This window comes from Halichoerus grypus, chromosome 6 (genome assembly GCF_964656455.1).
Source record: "Halichoerus grypus chromosome 6, mHalGry1.hap1.1, whole genome shotgun sequence".
In the NCBI taxonomy this organism is placed as follows: domain Eukaryota; kingdom Metazoa; phylum Chordata; class Mammalia; order Carnivora; family Phocidae; genus Halichoerus; species Halichoerus grypus.
The window spans coordinates 64,989,034-65,009,743 of NC_135717.1; the positions used below are offsets into that span (position 1 = coordinate 64,989,034).

General features: G+C 37.0%; 1 protein-coding gene across 1 annotated transcript in view; it reads left to right on the forward strand.

The window, feature by feature from the left end:
- The window catches only part of MYO3A (myosin IIIA), a 230,374-nt gene that overhangs the window by 75,404 nt on the left and 134,260 nt on the right, over positions 1–20,710 (forward strand). Inside the window, exons 9-12 of the mRNA XM_078074084.1 lie at positions 10,359–10,458; positions 12,447–12,563; positions 13,792–13,896; positions 14,004–14,087. Coding sequence (XP_077930210.1) covers positions 10,359–10,458; positions 12,447–12,563; positions 13,792–13,896; positions 14,004–14,087 — 406 coding nt within the window. The remainder of the gene's footprint in view (positions 1–10,358; positions 10,459–12,446; positions 12,564–13,791; positions 13,897–14,003; positions 14,088–20,710) is intronic.

Consider the following 20,710-nt stretch of genomic DNA (forward strand, 5'->3'; position numbering starts at 1 on the left):
TGTTGAGAAGTTAGCAGGAGAGCAGAATATTGTTCAGTTGTAAGAAATGCCCCCCCACCTTTTTTGCCCAGTATCAAGTCAGCAACCCCGGGCAACATTTCTAAGCTGTGCTTACATGTTTTCTGTAGCTTTCATGACATCCATTTTTTTTTTTTTCCTGCCTTTCTTACTGTTCCCAACCTCCATCAACGGGCCATCCTCTCCTCAGTGGAGATGAAGAGAAATGGAGACCCCACAAATTTTAAGGAGAAGAAAACAATGTAATCTGGTGATGGCGTGGATTTAGGAGATGAGAGAGAGGCAGATTTCTGGTGTGCGCAGCTAATCAGAAATCCTGGAGGAGTTCTAGGCTTTGTGACGGAAGAGAGTGCTTTATTTTTTGGACATTTGGAATTTGAATGCATTGAAGACATCTGTGTTTCTCAACAATCATTCCCTTCCCAACCTAGTTTCCTCAACCTCTGGCCTCTCCCACACTAGCGCTCTGCATTCTAGCTGCAGCAGATCATCACTGTCCTGGGGCACATGCCCTGCATTGCCCATTCACACGTGCTGCTCCCGCAGACTTGACCACCCACCAGTCACCACCGCACATACAAATACTCTTCCACAGGTCATCGAATCCTGCTCCTACTCAAATAGCAAGACTGAATGCTAAATCTACGGAGCACCATTCCCCATTCACCAGAAGGGAGTTACTGCCTTCTTGCTATTTCTATAACATTTAATTTTTACATCGGTTTTGGCACTTTCCGTATGCCTTGTGTTGTTTTAAATGTTTTTATAGCTTCCACTTGATTGAAACTCATTGAAAGTAGGGTCTGGATTCCTTTTCACCTACGGTAACCCCTCAACACTTAGGACAATGCCTTACACATAGCAGGGTCTCAATAAATATAGGTTGGATTGAATTGCACAGTTAGATTTTTATTAAAATGACACTGATGTAAGAAGATTCTAAAGAAAATGCCCTTCTGGAATCAGTAGCTATCCCTTTCTATAAGTATGTTTTTTTTTTTAACTATCAAAAACTTTTTGCCTTACAATTCTACTATCAGGTACTTGGTATGTAGTTAAATCTAACAAATCATTGTATGCATTTTTTAAAAAATTTGATACCAGAAAAACGAAAGTTGACCAGGACAATAGCAGTCATGATTAATTAGATATTCACTAATGTATAAAATTACAGAAACATTTAGATGTTCTTTTGAAAATCTAGGTGTACTTCCTCATTTTAAGAAACACCCAATATTATACTAGGAAAAAGTCAAAGCTTTTATTTATGCAAACTCCAAAGAATTCAGTTTGTTTCAGACAAACATGGATATCATATTAAGGTAGTGACAAAGATTGGACTAGACATCTTCCTTTGACAAATAATCATTTATTCTTTCATTTATTCATTCTACTTATATGTATTGTATTTATTGAGTGTCTACTATCTCCCAGTTACTGTTTAGGTGCTTTGGATACATTAGTGACTAAAAGAGACATGTAAGATGTAAAATATTTTCACAGTTGACAATTCTTTTAAAATTTTCATTCATTGAATGTAATTCAATTTTTCTTAATCATTCATTACAACTTTAATAGCTTTCAAAATGTTTAAGTTATGGAGAAAGCTTTCATACATTAATTGTATGCACCTGAATTAACTATGAATGACTTACGTACTTTCAAAACCCATGTGAGCAAATATAGCTTTGTCCATTGAGTGGTATTTGAAGCAATAGCCAGTGCTACTTGATTTTAGCATATTCTTCTTCAAAAATGAATCTGTCCAAACGTATCAGTCCCAGCTCAACTTATCTTAACTTTTTTGTTTATATGTGTATTGTTAACTATTCCATCAGGATGTGTGTGCTCTGTGTGATTAGGGACCTTATCTGTTTTCTTCATAGCTTTATCCCAGCTCCAAATTGCCTGAAATATATTGAATGCTGCAGAAATGTAAATATTTGTTGAATGAACGAATGCAGTAATGGATGTTGAAACGTGTAATATTTAAGGCTCTACTTGGGGTATAGTGTGTGTGTGTGTGTGTGTGTGTGTGTGTTTTGGGAGGAAAAGCCTAACAAAACCAGAACAGGAATGGAGATGTCATATCAATCGCCTGGTTCATTGAGTTTTGACACAAAGTTGGACACATCACAGGCTTGCTGACCTCATTTTTCACAATTCTCAAAATGAAAGGAAATTGGACTGTAATATATTTAACTGTTCTTCTCACTCTTACGCCCTTTGATCTTATGTATTGTTAACTGGGTAGCTTTTTAAATGTGAAGCTAATTTTAAAGCTGAACAAGGATATAATTGATGCAACTAGTCATGTATCAACGCCATAGAAGAGTAGAAATGTGATCACTCACTATTGCTCTTTTGTTTTGACAGCTGTAACTGGCTTTTTTTTTTGCCTTGTCTCCATAATGTGTAAGACCCATCCAAGTGACAACAGTGCTGACCATGCTTTCCAGAGCAGCCCATTATGATGGCCCTGTCTAACAGTAACTAATGGTGCAGATATACAGATATGGGAGAAACATGGAGAGGCAATTCCAGTGGCCACGGGGCTTCTCTAGTTCAACTGACCTGGCAGAGAGCAGCACTCAGTCGTGATCAGCGAGAGATGGGAGGGAGGTGTGCTGGAGCCCAGATGTGCTAGACACCTGCGTATCTTCTCACCGTCAGCCTAACTAAGCTTCAGCTCTGTTCTGTAAAGTCAGCCTGAAACACTGCAGTGAGAATAGGGAAGAGGAAAAAAAAAAAAAAAAAAGAAAGAGTTTGCTTATTTCCCTGTCATCTGAAAGAATGCATAATTCCTGCTGAGCTACTACCCTCAGGGTATACATAGGATTTAATAGTAAATACAGTGAAATCCTTCACAAGACCTGGGCCCAAATTCTTCTCATTTCTTGCTTGGTTTATGCTGAGTCCAGTGTCATGTATTTACAATTCATGTTTGTTGAAGGCAGAAGGGTATCTGTGGAATGAGAAGAGGATGGAGACAATTAAATATAAAGTTAGTATAAATATAAATTTAAAATATAATTAAATATAAATTAAAAGTAAATATTAAATATAAAGATAAATGAGGATTGAACCCATGACCATAATAGTTAAATAATAGCAATAATAATAGTTAAAATTTATTAAACATAGCAGGTACTGAAAGAATCACTTTCCATGTGCTATGTAACTTCACCCCACAACAGCCTTATGAAATAGACTTTTATTATTCCCATCTTATGTCTGAGAAAGCACAGTAAGTTATGTGCCCAAGGTCACATGGCTAGTAAGTGATAGAGCCATCACTGGAATAATAGTAGCTCTTATATATTAGGCATTTTCATATGCCCATTCCAAATAAGCATTTTCCATGAAATAATCTATTTTATTTATCCTCACAAACTCTTTTGATGTTTGCTCTGAGCATTCGGATTCTAAAGCCCATGTTCCTAATACTACTTTGGTGTCATGAATACCACAATCTAAACAAAGGCAAGGGTTCATATAGCTTCAGAAATAACTTTTGATTTTCCATATAACCGTCTCAGAATTCAGTTCAGCATCTAATAATTTATCAGTCAATCCATAATCCACCCTGACTTCATACCGATTATCACTACCAGCTCAACCATGCTCTGCATCCGTCAGCCCCTCTACCCTTGAGTTGAAAAGAAATCTTAATAGAGGAATCATATTCTAGAATAGGGCCAAGCCATCTTCACAATTATACTGATAAAGTCTTTATAAGTGATTAAAAAAAAAAAAAAAAAGAACGAGTTTTTCAGAGTCACAGAAAACGGCTCCTCATTTTCTCTTCATAATGAAGCAGTCACCCATCTCCTAGGTAATACACCTAATCAATACACAAAATTATCAAGCCCATTAGATTGACAAATTATAGAATTCCAGGACTGGAGGAGACAACAGAGATTATATGATTTAGCTACTTTAATACCATCAATCTAGGTAAAATTACTAGCTTTCAGTATTTTCTGGTGATAACATGTCTTTTTAGGAAATGATAGTGATGGATTTATCTTCCCAAATCAAAATAGAAAAGCCTAAAATTTGTGTTTTCAGTACAATTTAACTATCCTAATATCTCATGGTATCTCATTTTCAGTGTTCTTTTTAATGAATTTCAAAAGTTCTTGAAATATTAAACATATTAATCCTTTGTCCATCATACATACTGCAAATTTTTTTATTTTCCTTATAACTTATGTTTTTATTATACTCATATATTAAAATTGTTATCCTGCCAAATCTATCCCATAGTTTTCATTCTCTTTTCTATCTTATCATACTTACAAATTCCATTCCTACCCCATTATTATTACAGAACTCTTCTTCTGTATCTTCTCCTAGAACTTTTATGAGCATATTTTTAAATCTGTAAGTTTGTTAATCCACCTGGACTTTATTTATATGGTACAAGATTCCCAAATTTTTAACTAGCTGTTCTAGCACAATTTCTTGAATTTTTTCTTTCTCTACTAATTGGAAATGCCACATTTATAATATGTTCTTAGAATGTATGACCTCAAATTAGAAGATATTTACTACTAGAATTCTAACTTTTCTTGGCTGTCCTTAGTGTGATGATGTTTAGTGATAATGTTTATTTTTAGAGTACAGTAAAATGATTTTTTTTCCTTGACTAGAATATGCTACTCCAGTCTGTTGTTTCCAGGCTCTCCCTCTTGATTAAAATATTTCATTGGCTTCCCAGTATGTCTGGAGTCCAGGCTCACCGGGCACCAGGGTCCCTCTCACTCTTTCAGCGGCAGGGCCCTTCCCTGGGTCCAGAGAATACAGCATGTCCTCTAGCCTGTCTCCCGGCCTCCATGTGTGCTCCTCCCTCTTTTTCCCAGCAGGTATCAGCCTGACAACCTCTCCACATTTGAGTACATACATATAAAAGCTAAATTTCATATTTTCCATTATAACTGTGAATCACAGGGAGCACCTGTGTGGCTCATTCAGTTAAGCATCCGACTCTTGATTTTGGCTCAGGTCATGATCTCAGGATCGTGAGATCAAGCCCTGCATCCGGCTCCGCATTGAATATGGAGCCTGCTTAAGATTCTCTCTCTCCCTCTGCCCCTCCCTCTCCCACTCATGCTCTCTCTCTCTCTCTCTAAAAACAAAAACAAAAAGAACCTGTGAATCACAGAATTTAATTCTGTGGATATTAAAAGTGTATTATGGTAAAAGGTCCAAAAGATGGTAGGTTAGGTAGGTTTTGGTGCCAGCTGACTTATTAAAAGGTTTGCCAGAAATCATGGGATATGAACTAAAAGGGAAGGGCACAGGATTGGTTACACTAAGAGATATTATTCTTTGCACACTGGCTAGTTGGGTGCGGCTCAATATTATGATCCAAGCCACCAATATATTTCATGCCTCTGTATCCTTGATACCAGGCATAGAAAGATGAATAACACTTGGTCTCTGCCCACAAGTTTTTCCTAGTCTGGTAAGAATGGTGAACATACCTAGTTAAAGGTGAAAGTTTCTCTACTAGGGGTACAGAGAGGATGATACTTGAGCCTGACTTTGCATGAAAAGTAGAACTTAGCCAGACATGGAAGGAAAATAATTTCAGGCAGAGAAAATGGAATGAGCAAAGCACTGAATCTCAAAATAGTTGGCATAGTGGGGAATGTTCTGTACAGAGATGATGGTTGATGATGCTGGAATGGAAAGGCTCTTTGAGACAAGGCTGTGAAGGGACGTGAATTCCATGCCAAGGAGTCTTTAAGTCACGCTGTAGAAAATGGGGAGCCATCTGAGGCTTTCAATCATTACAATAACAACATCTTTTCTAAGTTTTTGGAAACTAATACCAGAAGCATCAAGGAGGATGAATTCACAGGAGTGGAAGAATGAGTGTATTAGCCAGCCAAATATTGATCTCCCAATTCTTCACCACCTGCTTCTTGTAATTCTCCAATAACAGTCTTTAGCTGCCAAATGGGCCCATAAAAACAGATGAAAAATTCAGGGTTCTTCACTTTAATTAAATGGATAGTTGGATTTCTTTCTCTGTTTTCTCAAAAATAATATGAGTCTCTTTGGAAATAGGGGGATAAGTAAGATGATACTTATTGAATTCAGCAAATATGGAGACCAACTATGTGGAAATTCTGTGCCAGAAACTGTGGGGGATATACATTGACTCATTCATTCAACTAACATTTATTGAGAACATACTATGTTTTAATTAATCTGCTTGTTCCCCAGATACAATGGGGAACCAAAGACACGTAATAGTCTCATGCATCTTGGAGTTTACAGTGTAGTAAGGGATTCAAATATTAACTAAATTATCCATACCAATAAGTGCATATCTATGAATTTTTGTAAATGCCATAAAAATTGAGGAACCCAAGAATTGAAAATAGGAGTAAAACTATCCTTATTAGATACAAGTCCTTTATCAGATATGTGATTTGCTAATATTTTCTTCCAGTCTGTGGCTTTCCTTTTGTTCTCTTAACAGTATCTTTCATAGAGCAGAAGTTTTTAATTTTAATGAAGTCCAACTTAGTGATTTTTTCTTTCATGGATGGTACTTTTGGTTGCATCTAAAAATTCATTTCCAAACCCAAGGTTGTCAAGATTTTCTCCTGTATTATCTTCTAGGGAGTTTTATAGTTTTGCATTTTACATTTAGGTCTGTGATCCATTTTGAGTTAATTTTTGTTAAAGGGGCCCGGTTAGTGTCTAGATTTTTAAATTTTTGAATGTGATGTCCAGCTTTTCCAGCTCCATAGGTTGAAGAGATATCCCCATCCTGAGGAACTTTACAATCTAGTAAAGGGAATAAGACCCATATACAAATGATTGGTTGAAATGATGTAACTAAAATATTTGTTCTGAATGATGTATAGAATTACGCTGAGAAGTTTTAAAGAGGTGGCATTTGAGGTGAACTGTGAAAAATGAATAAAGTTTCATCACACAGGTGGAGCTGAGGAGGAAATAACATAAATGAAGGACAAAGCTTACTGATTGCAATGTTGAGAAGAGTGTAGAAGGCGGAAATAACATAAATGAAGGACAAAGCTTACTGATTGCAATGTTGAGAAGACTATAGAAGGCAAAGGTGGCAGTAGGGAAACCTCCTGGGTGGGAGGCCATAGTGGTAGTGGGAGGCAATATGGCGCAGGTGATGGCGATGAGAAATGGTTGGTTCTAGATAGAATTTGGCGATGGAGCTGATGGAATTTGTATATGGATTGCATGAGGGATATGAGAAAAAAAGAAGAGCTAAGAATCACCTGAACAATCAGAAGAGGGGAGTCACTGCCTACTGGGATGAAAATCATGGAGCAGGAGCAGGTTTGGGGCTGCGTATTCAGGAGCATGGTTTGGGGTATGTTAAGTCTGCCAGTTAGACTTCCAAGTGAAGTGTTGAGTGAGCTGTTGGATGCTTAAGCCTGGAGATCAGCAGAGTTGTCAGTGTGTGGGTGATATTTAAAGCTATGAAATCAGGAAGTGAATGTAGATAGAGAAGACAAAAACTGCAAGGATTAAAGCTCGGGAGATCACAAATGTGACAGAAAGATGAGGAAGAACCAGAAAAAGATTCTCAGATGGAGATGCCAGTGAAGCAAGGATGAGAATCAAGAGAAGTGTACACCAAAACAAGTGTATTTAAGAAGGAGTTTGTCAGGGGCACCTGGGTGGCTCAGTTGGTTAAGCAACTGCCTTCAGCTCAGGTCATGATTCTGGAGTCCTGGGATCGAGTCCCACATCGGGCTCCCTGCTCAGCGGGGGGTCTGCTTCTCCCTCTGACCCTTCCCCTCTCATGCTCTCTGTCTCCCATTCTCTCTCTCAGATAAATAAATAAAATCTTTAAAAAAAAAAAAAAAAGAAGAAGGAGTTTGTCAGTGCTGCCTGTATGTTAAGTAAAATGAGGTCTTAGACTTGCCCATTGGACTTAACCATGTGAGGCCATTAATATTCTTAACAAAAGCTGTTTCTGTGGGTGAGAGATGGCAGCCTGACTGAAATGAATTTTCTTAATGGATGGAAAGAAATTAATAATTCTTATGAGGATTTTTTGCTACAAAGCAAGGAAATAGAAAAGTAGATGGAAAAAAACTGGAAGTCAAGGAAGGCTGTTGTGCTTGTTTCTTTTGAGACTTTTGAGACAAGTATTATGATAGCTGAGAGGAAAAACTGAGTGATGTTAGGAGTGAGAGAGGAACCAGCGGTGTCCTTGAATGAGTGAGACAAGATAGAATCCAGTGAACCAGAGAAAGGGGCGGCTGAGGATAGAGGGGTGGGGACAGTTTATCAATAATGACTTCATTCTTTTTTTTTTTTTAAGAGAGAGAGAGCATGAGCAGGGGGGAGGGGTAGAGAGAGAGGGAGAAGCAGGCTCCCCACTGAGCAGGGAGCCCGATGTGGAACTTGATCCCAGGACCCCGGGATCACGACCTGAGCCGAAGGCAGATGCTTAACCAATTGAGCCACCCAGGCGTCCCAATAGTGACTTAATTCTAAAACAACTGGTGTTGGCAGGGATGTGGAGAAAAAGGAACCCTCATGTCCTGGTGGTGGGAATGCAAACTGGTGCAGCCACTGTGGAAAACAGTATGGAGTTTCCCCCAAAAATTAAACATAGAACTATCGTATAATCCAGTAATCACACTACTGGGTATCTACCCAAAGAATACAAAAATACACATTCAAAGGGATACATGCACCCCTATGTTTACTGTAGCATTATTTACAACAGCCAAACTCTGGAAGCAGCCCAAGTGTCCATCAATAGATGAATGGATAAAGAAGATGTGCTATTATTCAGCCATAAAAAAGAATGAAGTCTTGCCATTGAGAACAACATGGATGGAGCTAGAGAGTATAATTCTAAGTGAATGAAGTAAGCCAGTCAGAGAAAGACAAATAACATGTGATTTCACTCATATGTGGAATTTAGGAAACAAAACAAACGAACAAAGGAAAAAAAGAGACAAACCAAAAAACAGACTCTTAACTAGATAGAACAAACTGGTGGTTGCCAGAGGGGAAGTGGCTGGGGGGATGGCTGAAATAGGTGAAGGAGATTAAGAGTACACTTATCTCGATGAACACTGAGTAATATATGGAATTGTTGAGTCACTATATTGTACATCTGAAATGAATATAACACTATATGTTAACTACACTAGAATTAAAAATTTTAAAAAATAGTGACTTAATTCACTAAGCAATGAGAAACCATTAAAGTTTACTGAGTAAGTGGTATGGTTCTTATTGTTCCTCATAGTCTACTTATTCCTTTTACTAATGGACAAATTGAAATGATTAAAAGTACAGTTAACCCTTGAGTAACACAGGTTTGAGCTGCATGAGATCACTTGTATGCAGATTTTTTTCAATAAATACAGTATAACACTATAATTGTATTTCCTCTTAATGATTTTAATAGCATTTTCTTTTCCTAGCTTACTTTATTGTAAGAATACAGAATATAATATATATATAACATAGAAAATATGTGTTAATCAATTGTTAATGTTATTGGTAAGGCTTCTGGTCAACAAAAGACTATTAGTAGTCAAGTTTTAAGGAGTCAAAAGTTATACCTGGATTTTTGACTGCATGAGGGGTTGGCATCTCTAACCCCATGTTGTTTCAAAAGTCTACTGTATCTCCAAAAATAAACAGTGAAGATACAGTTTTGTTCAAAATATCAAGTAGATGATAATTTCATGTCCAGAAAAGTTGAAATACACCCTGGTGTTTATCTCAGCAACTTCTCCAGCCTTCATGTCAAATCAAGATCCTCTGGCTGTTATCAGAAGTTGCTGAAATGTTTTACTTTGAAAATAAACTTCCTAATGCCTGAAACCAATTTCCTACATCCATTTAACCATCTGAAAATCAACAGTGGAGTTTATTTTGCATTCCTCTTAAATTTTGCTGAATAATAATTTTTAATGTTACCATTAAACACCAATGGCCTGACACTATCTCAAACAAAACTGGAAATCTAACGAACTCAAATCTCTCTGACTCACCACTTTGTAACAGATTAAATCACAATTTAGAGGAAGCTTTAAAGCAAATTATATATAGGAGAGTTCTTGATAGAAATAATGAACTCTTTTCATCATCTGTGGAGTAAGTTTGACATGTTGTAATTTTCCTATAGAGAGGAGAAAACAGACCAAATATATTAGGCTATTTTCTGGGAAATGGTTAGCATGAATTTAGGAAAATCAGCTTCACAGAAGTTTTGTAGTCTCATATGTATCTAAAACTTACCTCTACCGTGATCAGTAATAAGTTCTCAAGTCAGAAGGGGTTTCTCTCTTTGTATTGCTCTACAGACATGAACGTATTCACACCAAGAAAAGTAACTTCAGTAGATCGCTAATGTCCAGTCTGAAGGATGTAGATGATTTAGCAACCCTAGAAGTTTTGGATGAGGTAAGAGACTCAGTTTAATTAAACCCAAACATTCTATATTTTGTTTAATTTATAGAAGTGATATGCACAAGAGGCTGTTTGAATGTCTGTAAGCTTTCCTTGTATCTAAGCTTCCTGATTATCTCTCCTATCTTCACTTTGAATATGTGTAACTCAGATTTCCAGATCTCTTCAGCCTGTGTCCTTTTTTCCCTCTTTCTTTCTTTCTTTTCTTTCTTTCTTTTCTTTCTTTCTTTTCTTTCTTTCTTTCTTTCTTTCTTTCTTTCTTTCTTTCTTTCTTTCTTTTTCTTTCTTTCTTTCTTTCCTTTCTTTCTTTCTTCCTTTCTTCCTTTCTTTCTTCCTTTCTTTCTTCCTTCCTTCCTTTCTTTCTTTCTTTCTTTCTTTCTTTCTTTCTTTCTTTCTTTCTTTCTTTTTCTTTCTTTCTTTCTTTCTTTCTTTTTCTTTCTTTCTTTCTTTCTTTCTTTCTTTCTTTCTTTCTTTCTTTCTTCCTTTCTTCCTTCCTTCCTTCCTTCCTTCCTTCCTTCCTTCCTTCCTTCCTTCCTTTCTTTCCTTTCTCTCTCTTTCCTTTTTCTTTGTCAAATTACAAAGGCGTGGGTTTCCAGTAGCTTGAGTTGCTTATAAGTTACAGACCCATCTTCCCCTGAATTCATTCTGGGAGCCCCAGAGGGATGATGTACTGAGGTCAGAAAATGGTCCGCCTCCTACAACCTCCACATGGCATCCTCCCTCTATTTTCTCTTCTGCTCCACTCTCAGTGGTTGTACCCAGAGGCCTCTAGGAAACTCCAAGGAGCCTGTCTCTCTTACCATGGTCATTGTCCCCCTCATGGGATCCCAGAGTCCCAGCTCTCACAGGGCTAGCCCTTTAGGGCACTGAATTCTGCTTGAAACTCCTTATCCCAGTGACCTCAGAACTATTTCAAGCATCTCTTGCGAAGGTACAAATGCAAGCCAGTAAATTATAGTTTCAGCCTCCCTTCTCCCTCATCTCCCTCTATTCTGGATAATCAGATCATTAGAGAAATAAATAGCTCCTTTTCAGTAAAAGGTTAGGATCTCTATCCTGATCAATGGGGTTTTTTAAATACATGTAATACATGCCTGAGATTTGCTTAGAAAGTCAACAAATCAGGAGACATTTTCTGAACAGAAGTAGTCATTTGGTAAATTTAGGGTTGCTTAAACAACTCAAGTACTTCCTCAAAATAATCTTTCTTGAGAACATCAAACATCTTGTAATCAAGTAGTATTTGCAAGTCAGAAATTGCCAGCACCTTTATGAATCTTTTCATACCAAATTCTCCAATGATGTGAATTTCTAGGCTTGTGGATTTATAAAGAAGACTTTGCTCATCATATTGCTGACCTATATATTAAACACTGGGCTTGTTTTTTTCTGTTGTCTGTGCTTTCATTTTTGTCTCGTTTTTGAGCTATGATCTTCTGCTCTCCTCTTGTGTCATACTGTCAATGATGATTTCTGACACTATTAAAATTGATTTCATGTACTCATGATTTATCAACTATGAAAGCTACTTTTCTGAACTTTTTACTGTGCCTCATAAAAACAATGTCTCAGCAAAGGGCTAGGACATTCTACAGAACCACTAAATAACCTTGATTTGCAATAAAGTCATGTTCACTGTATCTTCCCCTCTCTTTTCTATTGATCTTTTTCTTTATTTCATCTTCTGCATTTACTTATTTTCTGGAAGGTTCTCTACATATAATATCCCTGTAATATTTCATACAGCCTTTGGAAAACACATAGGGCAATGCCATCTCTCTATGGCTTTCAAAACAAAAGAAAATATTTGCCAGGTGGAAAGATATTTGCTGACCCAGTGTTATACTCCTTACTACCAGGGTGTCTATTCCTTTCTGATCTTTAGTCCAAATTCCAGATGTTTCATTTATATTGTTTACATTTTAAGTTGTAACTGACCTTAAATGACTTCAAGAAAAAAAATTATTTTTGTTTTATTATAGAATACAGTCTCACAGCAACTTGAGAAGTGTTATTCCAGAGATCAGATTTATATCTATGTGGGAGATATACTCATTGCTCTTAACCCTTATCAGAGTCTGGGTCTTTATTCCACAGAGGTATGTGGTGTGGCTTGCATTCTTTTACTTTGTAATAATAATTATACTACTCAGGTTTTTAAATTAATTTAGATGATGCCAAAGATAGTTTTATGCAACGCCTTGAAGAAACAAATAATTACTGTTAAAACATAGAGATAGGGAAAATAGGAGGTGAATCAATCTGAATGTGGTTCCTTGTCTTCCTTTTTCCAAAAGTATATGGCAGAAAGGTAATTACTTCCAGTCATTGGTAACTGGTCTATACTATGTATCATATTAATAAACAGATGCCTACAAAATTGCAGGTGTATTATCTACCTCTGAACCAGTTGGAGAGTCAAGAGTATAATTACATTGTCTCACAGGTAATATATACTTAGTGGCTATGAAACTTGTCATTATGAATTCAAAAATTCCTTTTGACATATTGGTTTTTAGTATCAGACAGTGTGTGTTTTATGAATATGAGTATATAATTATCCATTATTCAAGCCGTAATGGCTTAAATATAGAACAGTATTCGGAATTAAACTAAGCTGTCTTTCATTTTTAATTGGACCTATTCTCTTTTAGCTATTTGTGTATTCTAGAAAATCAGTTAATACTGTGAATAATAGTTTTTTTTTATGTGAGAAATAAATAATTCTGTCATCCTCTACCACTTAAAATTTACAAGAATAATGGTAAATTTATGAACCTTGAGCTTAAGTTCCAGAAGTCTGGGCTTTCACCAGATTCTCCTATCAGTTAACTTGGTGATTTGGACAAATAAATGACAGGCTGTATGTCAAATGATGTCAAAGGAAAAAAGTGGTGATCGTATGTCAGATGTTATTATATCCAGGGAAGAGTCAACAAAATGATACCCGATAAACCCAGTTGTCTTATTTAGAGTATCTTTTTATTTAAAGAAATAATAGTATTTTGAAACATTAAGTTCTGCTTTGGAAGTAGTATGCACTTCCAGGAGTCTTCTTTTAAATACTGCTACCAGAGTGATATTATATTCTATTATGTTACATCATATTTCTGGGCTCTTTTATGTCAGGCTTTTATTTTATATAATCGTGCATACCTGTAGTGTGTGTAGTATGCGTGTGTAATGTGTGTACTGTTTTGGTGGTATGAAAATGTATTCTGATTTATGTTTTGTTTTAAAAATTGGGAGTTCTGCCTGTAAATAATCTAGGATTTAAACAAAAACAAAAAGAAAAGCCCCACAAAATGTGTTCTTTTTAACCTGTAGCATTCCAAACTATATATTGGAGCAAAGAGAACTGCCAATCCTCCTCACATTTTTGCAGTGGCTGACTTAGGATACCAGTCAATGGTAACATATAATTCAGATCAGGTAAGGAGAGTCTCACATCCTTAGAAATTCCCCTTTTAGCTTCTTGTGTGTGAGCCACATCTTGTGAGGATGAAGTCTTCTCATGGTTTCCTTCTCTCACTGTGCAGTGCATTGTTATTTCTGGAGAAAGTGGTGCTGGAAAGACAGAAAGTGCTCATCTTTTGGTTCAGCAGCTGACGGTGCTTGGAAAGGTACAATCTTTTCTCTATCCTAACAGAAATATTTGTTGTATTTCAGAACCTAATGTAGCTGATTAGATTAATGTTCACTAATTCCCACATTAAATAATGTACAGAAATTATAAAACACACTTGCTATCCTCTGTGAGTTTAAAATATAACAAGCAGTAGAAAAAGTGTATGCTCTGTTTTGAGGATATTCTAACTTTTGTCACTCTTAGTAGGAAAGGCTTTATAAATGTGATTTTCTCCCTTTTAAGCCCCAGCACATTTACTGAGTACTCTTTTTACTTGTCTCCTTTTGTTGCTTGCAGGTTAAAGCGAAGTTAATATACAAAAATCAATTGTATTTATATATGTTATATACATTATAAATGCATATATATTATATATAATACAAAAGTTAATTTGTATTTTATATATATCAGCAATGATCAATTAATTGAAAATTGAAATTTAAAAGTCTCATTTACAATAGCATCAAAAAATTATTTAAATCTAAGTCTCATAAAACGTACGAAATTTGTATGCTGAAAAGTAGAAAAAACTGATAGAAGAAATCATAGAATACCTGAATAAATGGAGAGATACACCATGTTCATGGATTAAAAGACTCTATTATTACACCAATTCTTCACAAAGTGATCTGTAGATTCAGTGCTATTACAATAAAAATCCCAGCAGGATTTTTTTTTTGTAAAAATTGATAAGCTGAATCAAAAATTTATGTGGAAAGGCAAAGGAGTTGTAATAATCAATTTTGAAAAAGAACAAAGTTGGAGGATTAATACTACCAGAGTTTCAGACTTACTGTAGAGTTGCAATAGTTATATTCAACATTAAAAGCATAATCCACAAAGGAAAAAATTAGATTTCACAAAATTAAGACCTTCTCTTCTCTGAATGACATTGATAAGAAGATGAAACCACAAGCTATATCCTCAAAGAAACTATTTGCAAGTCACATATCTAATAAAAGATCTCCATCCTTAATGCATATATTGTGAAAAGAAACTCTTAAAACTCAATAATAAGAGATCAAATAACAAGAAAATGAACAAAAGAGTATATCAACTATACTTAAATAATAAAAATTTATTTAAAAAATGAACAGAAGATTTGAATAGTACTTTACCAAAGACAATATGTAGATGGCAAATAAGTGAAAAGATGTTCAACATCAGTTGTCATTAGGGAAATGCAAATTAAAATGAGACACCATTATACACCTATTAAAATGGTTAAATTTTTTTTTTAAGTCTAACAATACCAACTGCTGAGAAGGATGTGGAATAGCTGGAACTCTCATATATTGCTGGTGAAATGCAAAATAATGCAGTCACTTTGGAAAACAGTTTGGAAGTTTTTAAACTACACTTACCATACAGCCTAGCAATCCTACTCCTCGGTATTTATCCAAATAAAACAAAAACCCATGTTTATACAAAAACCACAAACAAATAACTATTGTGGCTTTATTTGTAATCTCCAGAATGGATAAACAAACTGGTACATATAATCAGTGTAATATTGCTCAGTAACAAAAAGGAACAAAGACTGACACAAGGAATGAATCTCATTAGATGAGATTTGGATGCTCAAATGCATTGTGCTAAGTCAAAGAAGTCAGATTCAGAAGACTACATACTATATGATTCAATTTATATGTCATTCCTGCAAATTTAAAATTATAGAGACAGAAACAGATCAATGATTTTCACAGGCTGGGGATGAAGGGACAGGTTGACTACAAAGAGTAATGATATAATTTGGGGGAGTGAGGGAACTGTCCTTTGTCTGGATTGTAGTGGGGGTTATATGATTGTTTATAAAAACTTTTAGGGGTGTCTGGGTGCCTCAGTCAGTTAAGTGTCTGTCTTTGGCTCAGGTTATGATCCCAGGGTCCTGGAATCAAGCCCCACGTTGGGCTCCCTGCTCAGTGGGGAGCCTGCTTCTCCCTCTCCCTCTCCCTCTACCTGTGCTCTCGCTTGCTCTCTCTGTCTCTCTCTCTCTCTCAAATAAATAAAATCTTTTAAAAAAATTATCTATAAAAAAACTTTCATTTTTTTAAATTTTATTTTATTATGTTATGTTGGTCACCATACAATACATCATTAGTTTTGTTTTTTTATTATGTTAATCACCATACAGTACATCATTAGTTTTTGATGTAGTGTTCCATGATTCATTGTTTGCGTATAACACCCAGTGCTCCATTCAATACGTGCCCTCCTTAATACTTTTAGAACTGTACTCTATAAAGGATAAATCTTATATATGTAAAATATACCTTAATTTTTGAAAAAAGGAAGTTGATGATAGATATTTGGTTTGATTTTCCAGGTAGGGTCCTTGAAATAAGTCAAGAATTATATGTTCATATTAGAATGACTAAAAAAAAAAAACCCAAAATACCCCTTGTGCAAAACTTATCCCTCTGAGTATTTTTATTATGATCCACATAGTTATATAGCGTTATGTTAAAATTTTTGCCATCGTGATTTTAGGAATCTTGTTTTTTAAAGTACTGTGAGTGCAAGGACAGACCTAATCTCTCTATAAAAGTGTGAGGCCTCCTCATCCTATCAGAACAACTGCTTAGGGGGGCGGAGCAAGATGGCGGAGGAGTAGGAGACCTGGGTTTCGTCTCCTCTCAGGAATTCAGCTGGATAGGGATCAAACCATTCTGAACACCTACAAACTCAACAGGAGATCGAAGAAAAGAATAGCAACAACTCTCTGAACAGAAAAGCGACCATTTTCTGGAAGGTAGGACGTGCGGAGAAGTGAATCCGAGGCGATATTCGGGAGGATAGACGGCGGGGAGGGGCCTCCATTGGCCGCTTCTGGCAAGTGATAGAGCCGCGGAGCACAAAATCAGAACTTTTAGAAGTCGGCTCCGCTGAGGGACGTCACTCTGGTGGCTAAGTGGGGGGTGGAACCCTCGCGGGACAGTGTGGTCTCAGGACCCTCGGGGGCACAGAAAGACCGGGGGTGCCTGAGTGTGGCAGAGCGCCCAGGTATTGGAGCAGGGAAGCCGGCTGCAGAGACAGAGCCCAGGCGCGGGCTCTCAGCTTGGGTTGCCATAAACCGTGATCCGCGGTACAGTCGGGCCACTGCTCCTCCAGCAGGGACCCAACAAGTGGCAGATCCGGGGAGACTCACCTTCTTCCCCCAGGAGGAGAGGTGCGGGAGCGCACCGCGGGGATCTGCTGGGTTTGGAGACTCCACCCGGGGTCGGGTGCCAGATAGAAACGCGCGGTCACAGGCCGGGTGAGCACGGAGTGCGGCCGGAGACCGGGGAGACGGGAGTGACTGACTGCTTTTCTCTGGGGGCTCACTGAGGAGCGGGACCCCGAGTTCTCGGCTCCTCCGGGGCAGAGACTGGGAGGCCACCATTTTCACTCTCCGCCTCCAAAGCTGTAGGGAAAGCTTGCAGGGAACAAAAGCTCCGGAGAGCAAACCCGAGCAGATTACTTAGCCCGGACCGGCAAGGGTGGGGCAATTCCGCCTCCGGCAAAGACATTTGGGAACCACGGCAACAGGCCCCTCCCCCAGAAGATCAGCGAGAACAGCCAGCCAAGACCAGGTTTACCGATCAGTGAGAACGGCAGAACTCCAGTGCTAGGGGAATACTGCACATAGAATTCATGGCTTTTTTACCATGATTCTTTAGTCTTTCAAAGTAAATTATTTTTTTTAACTGTCTTTTTTTCTTTTTTCTTTTTTTTTTTTTCTGAATTTTTCTTTTTCCCTTTTTCAACCAACATCTTATCAATCCCTTTTTTAAAAAAAACATTTTTATTTTTCATTTTTAGAGTCATATTCTATCCCTTCATAGTAGTTACCCGTATTTTTGGCATATATATATAAGTTGTTCTCTCTTTAAAATTTTGAGATAGTTTCTTCTAACAGATCAAAATATACTCTAAATCTCTAGTGTATGGTTTTTTCCTACTCCCCTGCCTGATCACATTCTCTCCCTTTTTTCTTTTTCTTTTTTTTTTTTAAATCCTCTTCTTTCTTTTTTCAAACAACTTATCAATTCCTTTTATAAAATTTTTTATAATTTCCATCTTTACAGTCATATTCCATCCCTTCATCATATCAACCCTTATTTTTGTACATATATAAGTTTTTCTTTCTTTAAAATTTTGGGAGGCACTTTCTTTTAACAGACCAAAATACACCCAAAATCTAGTGTGTGGCACTGATCTATAAACCAGCCTGATCATATTTGATCACATTCTGTTTTTGTTCTGTTTTGTTTTGTTCTGTTTTTGTTTGTTTTTATCTTTATCTTTTTCTTTTTCTTTTTTCTTTTTTTCTTTCTTTTTCTTTTTTCTCTCTTTCCCTTTCTTTTCCCACTGCTTCAGGTCTTTTCTGATTTGTTTAGAGTATATTTTCTGGGGACGTTGTTACCCTGCTAGCATTTTGTTCTCTCATTAATCTATTCTCCTCTGCACAAAATGACAAGACGGAAAAAATCACCTCAACAAAAAGAACAAGAGGTAGTACCGACTGCCGGGGACCTACTCAATACGGACATTAGTACGATGTCAGATCTAGAGTTCAGAATCATCACTTTAAAGATACTAGCTGGGCTTGAAAAAAGCATGGAAGTTATTAGAGAAACCCTTTCTGGAGAAGTAAAAGAACTAAAATCTAACCAAGTAGAAATCAAAAAGGCTATTAATGAGGTGCAATCAAACATGGGGGCGCTAACTGCTAGGATAAATGAGGCAGAAGAAAGAATCAGTGAGATAGAAGACCAAATGATGGAAAATAAAGAAGCTGAGAAAAAGAGAGATAAACAACTACTGGATCACGAGGGCAGAATTCGAGAGATAAACGATACCATAAGACGAAACAACATTAGAATAATTGGGATCCCAGAAGAAGAAGAAAGAGAGAGAGGGGCAGAAGGTATAATGGAGCAAATTATAGCAGAGAACTTCCCTAATTTGGGGAAGGAAACAGGCATCAAAATCCAGGAAGCACAGAGAACCCCTCTCAAAATCAATAAAAATAGGTCAACACCCCGACATCTAATAGTAAAACTTACGAGTCTCAGAGACAAAGAGAAAATCCTGAAAGCAGCTCGGGAGAAGAGGTCTGTAACCTACAATGGTAGAAACATTAGATTGGCAACAGACTTATCCACAGAGACCTGGCAGGCCAGAAAGGACTGGCAGGACATATTCGGAGCAGTAAATGAGAAAAATATGCAGCCAAGAATACTATATCCAGCTAGGCTGTCATTGAAAATTGAAGGAGAGATAAAAAGCTTCCAGGACAAACAAAAACTAAAGGAATTTGCAAACACAAAACCAGCCCTACAAGAAATATTGAAAGGGGTCCTCTAAGCAAAGAGAGAGCCTAAAAGCAACATAGACCAGAAAGGAACACAAACAATATACACTAACAGTCACTTCACAGGCAATACAATGGCACTAAATTCCTATCTTTCAATAGTTACCCTGAATGTAAATGGGCTAAATGCCCCAATCGAAAGACACAGGCTGTCAGATTGGATTAAAAAACAAGACCCATCGATATGCTGTCTGCAAGAGACTCATTTTAGACCCAAAGACACCCCCAGATTGAAAGTGAGGGGGTGGAAAACCATTTACCATGCTAATGGACACCAAAAGAAAGCTGGGGTGGCAATCCTTATATCAGACAAATTAGATTTTAAACCAAAGACTGTAATAAGAGATGAGGAAGGACACTATATCCTACTTAAAGGGTCTATCCAACAAGAAGATCTAACAATTGTAAATATCTATGCCCCTAACATGGGAGCAGCCAATTATATAAGGCAATTAATAACAAAAGCAAAGAAACACATCAACAACAATACAATAATAGTGGGGGACTCTAACACCCCCCTCACTGAAATGGACAGATCGTCTAAGCAAAAGATCAACAAGGAAATAAAGACTTTAAATGACACACTGGACCAAATGGACTTCACAGACGTATTCAGAACATTCCATCCCAAAGCAACGGAATACACATTCTTCTCTAGTGCCCATGGAACATTCTCCAGAATAGATCACATCCTAGGTCATAAATCAGGTCTCAACTGGTACCAAAAGATTGGGATCATTCCCTGCATATTTTCAGACCACAGTGCTTTGAAACTAGAACTCAATCACAAGAGGAAAGTCGGAATGAACTCAAATACATGGAGGTTAAAGAGCATCTTACTGAAGAATGAATGGGTCAACCAGGAAATTAAAGAAGAATTAAAAAAATTCATGGAAACCAATGAAAATGAAAACACAACTATTCAAAATCTTTGGGATACAGCAAAGGCAGTCCTAAGAGGAAAGTATATAGCAATACAAGCCTTTCTCAAGAAACAAGAAAGGTCTCAAGTACACAACCTAACCCTACACCTAAAGGAGCTGGAGAAAGAACAGCAAATAAAGCCTAAACCCAGCAGGAGAAGAGAAATAATAAAGATCAGAGCAGAAATCAATGAAATAGAAACCAAAAGAACAGTAGAACAGATCAACGAAACTAGGAGCTGGTTCTTTGAAAGAATTAACAAGATTGATAAACCCCTGGCCAGACTTATCAAAAAGAAAAGAGAAATGACCCAAATCAACAAAATCATGAATGAAAGA